We start from the raw sequence: 15,391 nt of genomic DNA on the forward strand, positions 1-15,391 counted from the left end.
CTTCATCTATGTACAGCGTGTGTGAAGAGTATTCTGGTATTATCTCCTGAGTTTTGTTATTGAAATCCTGTTTCCTGCTCTAGCTCTTCATCGTATGATTCAATACACAACATATCCTGACATTACTGTGTTTCCCAAGGTTTATTACAGATAATATCCTGATGTCATGACTGTTAGTGTCGTAATGAACACAGTAAATCCGCAGCTGTTTCCGGTCGTGTTTTCATCACTAAAAGCTCTCACACATTCCACACATTTATTATCTTCAGCCAAATCAATCATACATGCAGACTTTACATCTTAGCGGGTCACAGTCAACTGCACCTACAAAAAATATCAATTAAAAAAACAAGGTGGTTCTTTAAAAATTTTCAACAATTAAAGATGGTTCTTTAATTCTTTTACAATTTAATAATAATAATAATCGATAAGGACAATAGCTGTAAGATCATATATATAAATACAAACATAATTCTGGTGATATTGTCATAGAAACAGTGATGTGACTGAATGCATATTGAAATTATATTTGTTAAGAAATGTCTATGCTAAGTGAGTATATTTTTCATAATTTACAAGAAATACTACACAACTATTAATAAATGTGCTGACAAGTGATCCCTGAGAGAAAAACTTTTGTCATATTGTTTCTCCTGTTTATTTAGGACTATCATGACAGACCCTGGATAAACTCTGTGACAAATAAAGAAGAGCAATAAATAAAAAAAAACATGTATAAGGGTTTTAAGATAATTTATTTTTAATATTTGAGTAGTTTCATTGTTCTTTTGTTTTTTATCCAAGGCTTTATATCGTTATATCTTAAAGGTCCCGTTCTATGCCCTTTTCACAAGATGTAAAATAAGTCTCTGATGTCCCCAGAGTGTGTATGTGAAGTTTGAGCTCAAAATACCCAACAGATCATTTTTTACAGCATGTTTAAATTGACATTTTTTGGGGCTCAGAAAAACGAGCCGTTTCAGTGTGTCCCCTTTAAATGCAAATGAGGTGCTGCTGGACGACACAGGGGGCGGAGCTTCATGAGCTCGTGCTCAGTCTGTCAGGAAAAATTCATCTCACGGAATGATGATAATATCAGAAACTCTCAGTAACGGCGTTCATTTCGAGTCGGACAATAATGCCTACAGAGTCAGATTGCTGTATAGAGATGAAACAGGTATGGTTTAGTAGTTTAATTACGGTTATTATAACGTATTTGTCATCTGCTTGTAGGCTATGTATCCATTATTTATTTATAGCCTACACGTCTGCTGTCTGAATGATGATCAAACATGTACTGATGAGTTTAATAAAGTTTATTGTACATCACACAAAAGATGAAGCGTCAGTTTTACTTCAGAAAATCACCGTAAGAGCTGAGTAAACACAGTAGGCTAAGTTATAAGAAGTGAGCAAGTAGCCAGTAGAGTTGAGGGAGCATTCCTGTGGGCGGAGCTTAGTCAAGAAACGGTTCTGGTGATGTCACTAATGCAGGATGTAGAGGGGTGTAGTCCAATCGAGCCGTTTTTTGTAGTCAACTTCTGTTAAATAAAATATCTCGCTTGGCATTGAACTTTGAGCTTTATAATTTTACAGATATTATTTATGCTCTAACAGCAACATTACACACTAACTAAAGTTTGAAACATGGAATCGCATGCAACGGGACCTTTAACGTTTCAAAGTTCATTTTTAATCATTTTGTTAAAATTTTACTTGAAATCCTGATGTTGTTCTTTGACTTGTTTCAACACACCTTGATCAGAAGCTCCACCCTCTTACAACACTAACCAGGAAGACACTGACTTGTTATTTCTCTTTTCTGCCATACTGACTTTGTCTCGACAAAAGCAATAAAGAATCAGCGATCAGTGGAGTACGAAGAGAAAAACTTTACAGAAGAATTTGAGAAGTTTGTTTCTGATCTTTGTGATTCTCATGGTGATTCATTTTTGAAACCGTTGTTCAGAAAGTGAAAGTAAAGTTTAGATTGCTGGAGCTCAAACAGTGAAAATGGCTTCAGCAGCTGAAGATGATTATATTTGTCCTGTGTGCTGTGAAATCTTCAAGGCTCCAGTTATTTTATCCTGTAGTCACAGTTTCTGTAAAGAGTGTCTTCAACAGTTCTGGAGAACAAAGGAAACTCAGGAGTGTCCTGTCTGCAGGAGAAGATCCTCAAAATCTGATCCTCCAGTTAATCTTGCGTTAAGAAACGTGTGTGAGTCGTTCCTGAAGGAGAGAAATGAGAGGCGTTCATCAGGGTCTGAGGAGATCTGCAGTTTACACAGTGAGAAACTCAAACTCTTCTGTCTGGAGGACAAACAGCCTGTGTGTTTAGTGTGCAGAGATTCAAAACAACATGACAATCATAAATTCAGACCCATCAGAGAAGTGGTTTCATCATATAAGGTAAGACAAGTCCTCAGTTCCCTGAGATCATGAGCATTACATCAGTAACTGACGCTTATGAGGAAAACTTATACTGAAACTTATACTTACCTGAATACTGAAGCCAGAATGCATCCACTGAAAGAGCCTGCAGATCAACAACTCGCTTGACCGATGCCAGAGCCAGCAGAAGTCTTTAGTGAGAGAAGCCGAAGGCCGTTCTGAGGAGCAAAGATCTTTGTGCGATCAGGCCTTCGATTGGGCCAAAAGCAGTCAATCATTGAGGTAATTCAGGAGGTGAACTCCCATCTGTCTCAGGGGGGAGAGGGTTACATCCACGAATATCATAAAAGTGCGCAGAGCAAGAGACAGTCAGAATGGTAGGACTGTATTATTTTGGTAAGCCCCTTCAAACGTGAATCTCAAGAACTGTGATGAGTGGCTCTCTGGATATTAAAGTATGTGTCCTCCAGATCCACTGATAAAAAACAATCAGATCTGTGAGAGGATTTGTTTCAAAGTTAGCATTAGCATTCTGAACGGCCGTCTTACCAGAGCGCGGTTCAGACATCTCAAATCGAGGATGAGCCTGAGTCGCCCTTCGCTAGCAGAGCTTGTGCTTCAGCTCGGAGGACGTGAGCGTCGCTGTCCGAGACTGAAGTGTTAGTCACACTCCTGAAGCAGGGAGATAGGGCTGGACGATATAGCTAAAATTTATATCACAATAAATTTCATGATATATGGCACGCAGGGCAAGGTCGGTCGTGCTGCACAGCTCTTTGAAGGCGCCGGGTCAAGACCAGTTTCATCCATGGTGCAGAGAAGCTCGACCTGGTAGACTTGAAGGACCGCCATTGTATGAGGGGCAGATCCAGCTTGACCATTCGCTGCATACTCTCTGACCGCGAGGGCAGATCTAGCTCTGCACGGCTTAGAGGGATGGGAAGCTTTAGTCTTCCAGCCGAGGGCCAGGGAACCCTGCGGGAGCAACACTCAGCAACAAATGTCGCTCAAATTTGCTCTTTTAAAGGGGTCATATGACAGTTCTAAAAAGAGCATTATTTTGTGTACTTGGTTAAACGCAGCGTGTTCACGTAGTTTTAGGTTAAAAAAAGTCATTATTGTAATATTTAATAATTTTATTGTTGCTCCTCTACGCCCCGCCTTTCTAAAACGCGTTGATTTTTACAAAGCTCATCGTTCTGAAAAGCACGGTGTGCTCTGATTGGATAGCATTTCAATGCATTGTGATTGGCCCAAATACCTTAAGCGTGTGACAGAAATGTCACGCCCCTTACCATATTTGGAACATCAGCTCCCAAAGCAATAATGACAGGTGATAATGTTGGTACCGTACTAACTTATCAATTCGAGCCCGAATCTGATCCGGAAAACGCAGAGGGTCAAGCTGATCGGGCTGAACTTTGCCAGCGCGACTGGACCAGAACTAAAGATTTATTTCATTGGGGACATTACTGATTATAATGACTTATACCGTCTTTTTACGCGTTGTGCCGCGCTACGGGGGAGAACACTTTGTAAGCATAAAACCATGTCTGCATTTGTGATCGTACTCTATACTGCTCAAAACTCATGTTTGAATAGTCAGTAGCAAATTATTAAAATATGAAAACATACTTACAGGCTGTGTCTGTGAGTCAGAAGCGCCAGACTGTACTAGCAAAGATGCAATTGCCCCACTTTCTAGAATCGGCTTTGTGCACAGCCGGCCTTGTACTCTCGCAGGTTCTGGAAACAGTCCTCCGAAAAATGCACAACACACAGTCAAAAATTGTGGTTGTATTTTTCTGGAGCAGTGTTGTAAGTAAAGCTTAGCCACTGTTTCCTAATTTTGTCCTCTTTTGGCAGGCCAAACATAGTAGTTTCACAGCGTCTCTACACTAAATATCTCTTTGGGTTTGAGACTTTGAGCTTTGTAACACTGCAGATCTTAAACAGCCACTAAAGAAAAAGAAAAACAAGAAATCGCATCATATCAACCCCTTTAATAATGATATTTTGTCTTGAAGAGTTGGATAGCCGCAGGGCAAAAGCACAGAGCTGCAGGTGTCGAAGAGCCGTTAATCCGCTGCTTGAGGCTTGTTTCTTCTTCTCTTTGGAGACAGCGAGGAGATGATCTTCACACTTGAAGGAGAAAACTTCTTATAATAGCTTTCAGCGTGACTTAAAAATGCAGTCCGTTTAAGTGGGCTGAAAAGCCATTTGTCTGTAGAGATGCACAGACGTGAACCAATCAGGCTTCAGTATTCAGTGTTGATCTGATTGAACAGCTGCAGTGATCAGGACTGGTTGTGTTTAGTCCAGCTGAACTACATTATAAATGCAGTTTCATAGATTTGAGGAATTAGTAACTATGGGGGAAAATACATTTTCATGCCGGCCCAGTTGGTATTGGATAACTTTTCAATAAATAACATTGTCATACAAACTGTACTTTGTGTTTACTCAGATTGCAATTTCTGAATCAATTTAGTATGAGATCTACACAAAAACAAAAGAAATCAGGATGGGGGCAAATACTTTTTCACTGCATTACTGTATATGATCATATCACTGTATTGTCTTCTCTTCACTGTAATCTGGTGTTTTAATGTATTTGTGTTCAATTCTAGGAGGAGCTCAATACAGCACTGAAGTCCTTACAACAGAAACTTAAACGCAATGAAGAAATGAAAGCAGAGTTTGAGAAAACAGTTCAACACATCAAGGTGAGGAAACGAGAGTCATTTTCATTACAGCTGATGAATCACTATATACAGTTATGATCTGATATAATGGATTCCAGTTTATTATTTCTGTAAATGACTAGCAGCAATCTGCTTCTGGACCCGCTTTATGTCGGGTATCCGAGTTTATCTTGGATATTAATGATGTGTGTCGATTGAGATGATTGAAGTGAATGTGCTTTGATTTCAGTCTCAAGCTGAGCACACAGAGCGTCAGATTAAACAGCAGTTTGAGAAGCTTCATCAGTTTCTCAGAGATGAAGAAGAAGCTACAGTCACTGCACTGAGGGAGGAAGAGGAGCAGAAGAAGCAGAGGATGAAGGAGGAGCTGGAGAAGCTGAACACACACATCTCAGCTCTTTCACACACAATCAAAGACATGGAGGAGATGATGAAAGCCAATGACGTCTGCTTTCTGAAGGTCTGATTTCAGATCATTGGTTGATTGATTGATGATTGATTGAGTTCTTGATGATAAATGGTGTGTTTGTTCTGCAGGAGTTTCCAGTCTCAATGGAAAGGTGAGTGATCTGCTCCTGTCTCTGGTCTCTCTGGTTCTGATCCAAAGCCACTGCAGTTCTGACTCCTGAATGTTCTTCCAGAGTCCAGCGCTCACAGCCGGATCCACAGATGGCTTCTGGAGCTTTGATTCATGTGCCACGATACTTGGGCAACCTGCCGTTCAGAGTCTGGAAGAAGATGCAGGACATCGTCCAAAACAGTGAGTCTGACAGCAGGAGATCTGAGCTGGACATGATGGATGGGTGGAGAGTTAGAGGCTCTTCATGACATAGATAGATAGATAGATAGATAGATAGATAGATAGATAGATAGATAGATAGATAGATAGATAGATAGACAGACAGATAGACAGATAGATAGATAGATAGACAGATAGACAGATAGATAGATAGATAGATAGATAGACAGATAGACAGATAGATAGATAGATAGATAGATATATATAGATAGATAGATAGATAGATAGATCGAGATAGATCGAGATAGATAGATAGATAGATAGATAGATAGATAGATAGATAGATAGATAGATAGATAGATATAGATAGATAGATAGATAGATAGATAGATCGAGATAGATCGAGATAGATAGATAGATAGATAGATAGATAGATAGATAGATAGATAGATAGATAGATAGATCGAGATAGATCGAGATAGATAGATAGATAGATAGATAGATAGATAGATAGATAGATAGATAGATAGATAGATAGATAGATAGATAGATAGATAGATATAGATAGATAGATAGATAGATAGATAGATAGATCGAGATAGATCGAGATAGATAGATAGATAGATAGATAGATAGATAGATAGATAGATAGATAGATAGATAGATAGATAGATATAGATAGATAGATAGATAGATAGATAGATCGAGATAGATCGAGATAGATAGATAGATAGATAGATAGATAGATAGATAGATAGATAGATAGATAGATAGATAGATAGATAGATAGATAGATAGATAATAGTAAACTCGGGATAATAAATTCATTCGGAACTGGGCAGATGTTAACATAATTAACATGTTGCTAACATGATGGTAGCACAATTAGCATTTTTTTAACTTGATGTTAACACATTTATCTTTTTTGTTAGTATGATTACCATGCTCTTAGCATTATGCTAACATGATTATCATTTTTGCAAAGCATGCCTTTAACAAAATGCTAACAAGATTAACATGTTGCTAGCATGATGCTAACATGATTAGCCTGTTGCTAGCATAATGCTAACAAGATTAGCATGTTGCGAACAAGATGCTATCATACAATTAGCATGTTGTGATTATCATGTTGATCATCATGATATTAGCATGATTGTCATATTTTGCCAAACAAGATGCTAACATTATTTGCATGATTCTAGTATAATGCTAACACAACCACCATGTTGCTTGCATGTTTTAACAAGATGCTAAAATGATTAACATGGTGCTAACGTGATCAACATGTTGTGATCATGGTGCTAACATGATTAACATGCTGCTACTGAGTTTTAGTTAGCATTTTTGACATGTTTCAACACTTAGCTAATCACTATTAGCATGTAGCTATTCTGTTAGCATGTGTAGCATGATGGAAGTCCTGTTTGCTAGCATTAGTCAAAGGAGCCAACCACCATGTCTCTACGATGTTCTGGTGCAGAGATATAGGTCTTGCTGAACAGTTGCTAGGGTGCTCTGTATAGTTGCTAGGGAGTGGCTTGGCAGCTGCCAATGATGTTACTTCAAAGGCTGCTTGCCAGTATGAATGATATAAACCAACCGCAACTCCTCTATGACATTCAGATTACAAGATATCCCTCTTTGGATTTGGGTTGCTAGGGTGCTTGACAATGGTTGCTAGGGCGTGGCTAGGAAGTGTTGAGGGTGATTCATGATTGGCTGAGCCCACCCTCATGTTTTTATGACACTTCTATCAAAAGATATTCCTCATGATCTCTTTGAATGGAAGTCTATGAAATTAGTTTGCTAGGGTGTATAACAATATACTGATGCTTTGCCTTCACTAATAATAATAATAATTTATCAAGTCAAATTGTTGATTGTAGGTCAACATAATAAGTCAAACTCATAATAAACTAATTTAAATCAAAACACAGACTATAAGAGCCAACAAAATGAAGATGATCAGATGCTGAAGATCAGACACACACTTACAGTTCTTCATCTACAGCATAAATCTCAACAGATCTCATTGATTTATTGTTATTTAACTTTCCCAAAGTATCAGTTTCTCTTGATGGACACAAATGTCTGAATCTCATATTTAATGTCTGTAGTTGATGCCGTTAAACGCTGATGATAAAAACGAGTGTGAAACTAATAACAGCACTGACAGTGATCAGAGGAAAATGTGTTTGATCAACAGGACGAGTGTCATAATTCATAATAATCTGTGTTGGGTTCACTCTTGATCATTATATGAAGATCAGAATAAAAGCATCTGTTGATTGTGTCTCATCAGCTCCTGTGATTCTGGATCCAAACACGGCGAGTCCACGTCTCGTCCTGTCTGATGATCTGACCAGTGTGAGATACAGCGAGAACTATCAAACTGTTCCTGATAATCCAGAGAGATTTGACTGTGATCTCTGTGTTCTGGGTTCAGAGGGTTTAAACTCAGGAACACACTGCTGGGATGTGGAGGTTAAAGAGAGTTCAGACTGGACTCTTGGAGTAACTACAGCATCAAACCAGAGGAAGGGATGTGTTATCTTCAACACTGATGTCTGGTGTGTGGAGTATGATCTGCTCAGACGGGCTTTAGGTTCTGGTTTTCGTGTTAAACAGAAGCTTAATCGTGTGAGAGTGAATCTGGACTATGACGGAGGAACGGTGTCGTTCTCTGATCCTGTAACTAACACACATCTACACACATTCACAACCACCTTCACTCACACACTCTTTCCATTCTTCCGGTGTTCTTCTGGCTCTCTGAAGATCTTACCGGTCAATAGTCAGTAAACGTCACTCCTGTAGATCTGGATCTTCCTGCTTTCATCATGTTTCCAATATTTAATCCATATCACATGAGTAAGAGTGCTGTTGATCTGAATATCAGTACGGTGGCTGTGATTGGGCCGTGATGATCACATGACTGATATCCAGCACTACAGCAACACTCAGATCAATAAACAAGAAGTTTTCATTTATATTCCACTTCACACAATTAGACGATTAGAGACCGTTTTAGCATTCATGTTTTCAGGATAATTGACATTTACCCGATTATTTCAGTCAATGTGTGTTTATTAATTTCTAACTTTTTTTTCATAATTATATATGATTATATATATGTTTTTTTCTTGTATTACATCAAATCACTGAAGCAGTAAATTCTGCACATTCTCAGTGTTTGTTCAACATGAGACTTAATTAATAATTATTTCAGTTATAGAGGAGAAATTATCATTTGTTCATTGGAATAAATGGATGTAAAAGGTTCTTGATGATAATCTTGTATTTTAAATAAATAAATAATATGTGATTATGTGATTTAATGCTCAGTGTGAAAGATTAAATGTTTGGGATGATAATTAGGGTTTAAGTCGTGGAAACAATACTTTACAGACGTAACATGTTTATTTGACCTTTCTTTCTGCCTTTATTGGAAACTCCTTCAGTCTTTCTTCGTTTGACAGACGCACACAACATTTGAAGTTAAATGGAAAAAGATTTGATGATCTATAATCAAAAAATGATCGATTTATCATTTCCATGTCGGTAAACATTTTGATGCACTAAACCTTTTTTTGCCAACAATCTTTACTGGAAACATAAATCTAATATTCGATGTAAATCCACTTTGACACTTTAGTTGACTCATAAGATAATAAGCTCAAGAATTATTCCATCTATGTATTTTTTCTAACATATTGTCTTAAATTAGCTATATGGCAGTTTGTTCTGTGAAGTATTTCTGCATTCCAGTATTATAATTTCTTAAAAATATTACATGATTTATTTATTACAGTGTTTACTTGGTCATGGGTCATTGAAACCACAGTTGATATTGTTGTGTAATCACATCAAAATAAACGAGAGCACACCGAGTAGCGAACAGGGGCCCGTTCTTCGTACGTTGCTTATTACATCCGAGATCAAATGACACATCCAAGATGATTTGATGTAAAAGGTTCTTGCTGATAATCTTGTGTTTTAAATCAATAAATAATATGTGATTATGTGATTTAATGCTCAGAGTGAAAGATTAAATGTTTGGGATGATAATTAGGGTTTAAGTCGTGGAAACAATACTTTACAGACGTAACATGTTTATTTGACCTTTCTTTCTGCCTTTATTGGAAACTCCTTCAGTCTTCCTTCGTCTGACAGACGCACATCTGTAGTTTTGACGAGCGGCAGAGATTTTCAAGGCGCTGTTTTCCTCATCCATTTCAAACAACATGTTATTATATATTATTAAATTGTATACAAACAATTATTTTTATTAACAAGTGTCATGATTTTTTGTACTTCGTTATAAAGACTTTTTAGATCAATACTTGATCCAGCAATATTCAGAAACGGGTGCAGCTATTAGGCTATTTTTCTGCTTAACAGTTTTTAGATTATAAAAAACAGACAAAACTACAAAAATAAGGAAGAATGATGTTTGAGAGGTAACATGTATTATTCTTACCAATAGTGATAAAATAATTTAATATACAATTTAATTATATGAATATTATGAACCTTTTTAACAGTGCTTTAACGAGATCAACAAATACAGCTTCTGTCATGTGACACCATATTTATTTTGCTTTAAAAACATTTTTCTCAACAAAAAGTGTTTCCAAACTAGTTTTTCACAGCATTTGAAGTTAAATGGAAAAAGATTTGATGATCGATAATAAAAAAATTATCGATAATTGTCATTTCCATGTTGGTAAACATTTTGATGCACTAAACCTTTTTTTCGCAAACAATCTTTTTTTTTTAATTCAGAAATTATACATTGAATAATATAGTATAGGCTACACATATTTTACATATAAGGTTCAAAATGAATCCAGAGCATCATAAGATATGAGGAACATGCAGGTAACATTCATATCAAAGATGCTAAACAGTCAACTCACACATTAAGGAAAATAAGAAAAGAAAAAAATAAGACATATCGGAGAGGGGTATATATATATATATATATAATTAAAATAAAGAAGAGGAATTAAATTTTTTATAGATTGTCATAGTTCTGGTTGCTTTGCGGTTTGAGAGTCCTTGCAATGTTTCAAAGTAAATCTTCATATCAGCCTTAAAATGGTAAATGTTAGGAATCCTTTCAGACCATTTACATTTGTGTAAGTAAAACTTAACAAATAATATAATAATATTTAACAAAAAAACGTGATTCTTGTCTATATCTTTTTTGTCATAATAAAAAAAAAAACATCCCTTTTCTCTATGTGAATTTTGATTCCACTTAACATATTAAATAAATATTCCACATCAATCAAAAAAAATAAATTAAAAAAAAAAAAAAAATTCACATACACACATTCAAAGAGAAGATGTAAAATAGTTTCAGTATCCTTTTTATAAAATACACAAGATTCAGAAAGGTCATTCTTATACCTTTTTAGGAACTGGTTTGTTGGATAAATGTTATGTATCATTTTAAAGTATATTTCATAAACTTTATTATTGATATAATATTTGTTATTATAAGTCCAAATCAATCTCCAATTCAAATTTTCTAAATGTTCATTCCAAAAGTATTTATTTCGAGGTGTTGCAGGGCAATGAATCAGGCATCTGAAAAAAATATTATTACATTTACTGTCTTTAATATCAACACCATTTAACAATACCTGTTTTTTAAACACTAGCCCCGTTTACATGCACACTTTTGTGCTATTCTGATTGAGATCGTTCTGATTGACGGATTCCGGTTGACTGTTTACATGGGATGTTATCTAAACCGATCAGGTGTTTACATGTGCTGACGCTTTCAATCGAAATCATTTTCTGACATGCGCACACAGCTTGTCTGCCGGATCTGGAAGCTCATTATTTCCACGTTTTCAATCCTGTCAAGATGGTGCATCACTTAATTGTCGCGTTAGTTGTAGGCATGAGACGCGTTTCCACTGTCGGGCCAGTGCGAGCCATAAACGGGCCGTTTATTGTATTGTGTAGGCTATTGTTCTTTGTTTATTATTGTATTTGCATCAGTTTTTCATTCTCATACTCATATCACACTCATTATAGCATATAATTAAATATATATTATTATTGTAAAAAAAAAAAAAAAAGAAGAAGAAAAGGAAGTTTTATCAGAAAACTGATCAGAAAGAAATCACTGGAAACAACGTGATCGCAAAACAAGAGCGACTGTTTGCTGGCATTTTTGTTGTTTAATTAAATATTTAAAACCCAAGAATAGATGTTTTACCACAGGTTTACAATAAAAAGCGATACATTAATCATAATGAATTAATTTGTGTCAAAATTGCACATTAGTCACACAGAAATAAAGTGATTTACCTTTTATGACGTTTGTGAACGTTCACAAAAGAAAGAGGGCACACAACTTATTCGCGTCTGTTTCTGTTTATTTGGTAGCCTAGTAACAGGACGTATTTACATCACATTTAGAAAGAATGTTAATTTCTACAAATATGCCACCAAAAATATGACCTGAGGAGCTTTGGCACTCTCTCCCAGAAGGATACGGTTATATTTTCAGTCAGAGAAAAAAAGGATAGTCCGAGACATAGGCTACTGACAGATAAAATAAAAACAGGATTATGATTTGTCTGATTTCTTCAAGCGTACATATTTACCATGTTTACTATGGTAATGGTTAGCGCCATGCGCGTAATTTGCACGGGGGTTACGGGGGTTATGACCCCCCCAAAAATCTGATCCAGCTAATATAACCCCCCCCCCCCCCCCCCACATATTAAAATAAATATGAAATATTCCGAATGAATACTTTTGTTCGTTTTCTTTATTTCATTTGCCAGCAAGAAAGATAGTATCATATTTTAAATAATCTGTAATGTACTTCCCGCCCACCGCACCGCCGACTACTTGGTATTACCCAACCCGCTTTCTCTACCAAGTTTGTTCACTATATTGCGCAGTCGCTGGGATGAATGGTTGGAGAAAGCTGACGGTGCATGCTAACGGATGGAAAGATGAAAAAGGACACTGAAAGGCAGCCAGACAACGATTTTTCATTGTTGGTCGACACCATTTTTTACAGTCTATGGTCGACACCAGCCAAAAAGAGGAAAAATCCTGACCAAACGGAGGTGCGTTTCTCAAAGTGTGAGGCGCGGGCGCGTGCGCGGCCCACTGCTGGGGGGGAATAGAGACATGACAAATGGGGCGCGACAAACAGGTTTTGTGCCCATCTTTTTAATTCCTTTATTTATTGACCATACACTCAAAACAAAACAAAGACACATTTAAATGTAAGCCTTGCTGAACCTTTTTACACGTAAGTTTAAAAGTAGTAGCTAGGCTATCACTTTATGGTTCCCATGGAGACGCGTCATTCATTGCTTGTCACACCGCAGCCACAATAGCGCTGAATGAATGACTGATGATCTGCTTTTATTTCTTTTTATTCAAAATTTCACAAATTTGTTAGCTATAGCAGGATATATCTGATATTCCGATTGTCAAATATGTGCAAGTGGATGTGTTTTGTTGTTTAAACACCTTTATAACGATCGCGTTAGTTGTATGCGCAACGTATTTTAGGTAAGTTATCTTAAAATACCTAAAAACAAAAATACGTAAATTATTAGGAATTTACCACCTCCGGCTCAATTTGAGATTATTATCATAATTTTTATTTTTTTATAATTTTTTTGTTCTTTTTGCAGTTTGCAAAGTGACAAAATGAATCAAAGCACAACTAGTCCACACTTTCCCAGTTTCTGAATTTGATGTTATCAGAGGCTAAATGCAAACACAATTTTTTTTTATCTACTTTTGAGTCTTATTTCATGCAAAGTGATAATATAATTGCACTTTCATTTTCTCTCTTTGAAAGTTTTTAATGCTGTTATTTGATGTTAAGTTTTTAAAATGTGATGTTAATAAAATACATTTTAACAGATAAACTTAAAGATTTTGTTAGTGGATGGTGAGTTTTGGTGATGCCCACCAATATGTGAAATCTGTTCAGAATAAAGGTGCAAGCTGCACTCCAGTGTGCCACCCTATATTGTAATATTGAGAGTTGAATTGTGCATAATACATTTGCTGCATGTAGGTGCCAATACAGTGATGCAATTGATTAATCTTTAAGTTTTTTTTTTTTTTTTTTTTTTTTTTTTATAAGATATTGAACACACAAAAAATCAATTAATTGGAAGCTGCCACTGCTGGCTAGTGCTTAAACACTGTGTCATTATGGCATAAATAGTCAAGTGAACAACTGCATTTACGTTAAGTAGCCTAAATCAGTAAAAGTATCACAATGTATTTCTAAAACAGGAACGGCAAATTACCTTTTACACAAGAAAATTATTCAATAAATAAATTAATAAATATGCAGCGAGTTTAACCCCCCAATGGTAGACCCAAAGTTACGCCCTTGGTTAGCGCGCATAGTTTTTTGCATCGGGTATAAATATTCCTACCTTATACGGTGATCTGAATCCACAACGGATCACAAACAGAAGGCATAATGTTAGCTGACAGAATTATCTGGCGCAAAACCAGGCATGCGCAGAAAGACGTACGCTCAAAGTAATCGGATCAGCTCGTTTACATGGTGTAATTCGTTTGATCGGTTCATGAAAAGGTTTATTCCACCCCCTTCAATCCGACTGAAATTTCAATCGGTTTGAGCATTTTTATTCCGATTGAGGTGTTGACATGGAGCATTTTCATTCTGATTGGACTTGCACCTGGTTATAATCGGAATACAATGCTACATGTAAACGGGGCTAGTGATAGCTTATGAGGTTCATTACTGGTATTGCATCAGAAACGATGCTATATTCTCGTGGAGATATCGGAATCCCAAATGTCTTTAAAAACTCAATATATGTAAATAAGTAGCCCTCGTTATTTATCAGTTGTGATACCAGTAGAATATCATTTTTAACCCAGTTGTCGTAGATTGATTTATTATATTTAACCATTTTTATTATTGCAAATTAACTGTTTGTGGGGGGAAAGTTTGTATATAAGAAGCCAACATAAAAGAGCTTGAGGTCTTCAAAGATCTGATCATTAATTTTAAGTTTATATACCTAGAAAGAACAAAAGCTCCCTGTGCCAAATTTTGATAGATATGGTCCAATTCAGCTAGTAATTCAAATAAAATATTGATATCAGCTTGTGATTGCTCATTCTTTTTATAGTAGAAATTATTTCCTTGAGTATTTTATCTTGTCTCATTCTTTTTTTGCAAACAATCCTTACTGGAAACATAAATCTAATATTCGATGTAAATACACTTTAATAATAATAATAATAATAATAATAATATAAAACCTTTGAACTCAACGGTTTCTAAAACATATAATATCCTTGAGTCTGTTTTAAAGAACCTTTAATTTTTCATATTGACAAAATGTAATAATGTATTGATTTGATTTGTGTAGCCTAATTTGTTCTCTTATGATGTCTCCTCATCTGTGTTTCTTCTCACTGTTAATGTCTGTAACCTTTAATCAGAGCCCGTCTACGGAGAGCCTTGGCACTCCCTATTCAGCCCCATTGTATTGATTTTGGTTGCAGTTCCATT

The 15,391-nt window shown here is 36.1% G+C and overlaps 1 protein-coding gene across 1 annotated transcript; it reads left to right on the top strand.

The window, feature by feature from the left end:
- The first annotated feature begins 1,155 nt into the window (after positions 1–1,155).
- Positions 1,156–8,842, top strand: LOC308680504 (zinc-binding protein A33-like). Its single transcript, XM_081348641.1, has 6 exons — positions 1,156–2,409; positions 5,022–5,117; positions 5,326–5,556; positions 5,634–5,656; positions 5,738–5,856; positions 8,138–8,842. Exons 1-6 carry the CDS (start codon positions 2,014–2,016, stop codon positions 8,635–8,637), a joined length of 1,365 nt encoding a protein of 454 aa, XP_081204767.1. The 5' UTR covers positions 1,156–2,013; the 3' UTR covers positions 8,638–8,842.
- Positions 8,843–15,391: the final 6,549 nt, after the last annotated feature.

This window comes from Scardinius erythrophthalmus, assembly GCF_964197995.2.
Source record: "Scardinius erythrophthalmus genome assembly, chromosome: 20".
In the NCBI taxonomy this organism is placed as follows: Eukaryota; Metazoa; Chordata; class Actinopteri; order Cypriniformes; family Leuciscidae; genus Scardinius; species Scardinius erythrophthalmus.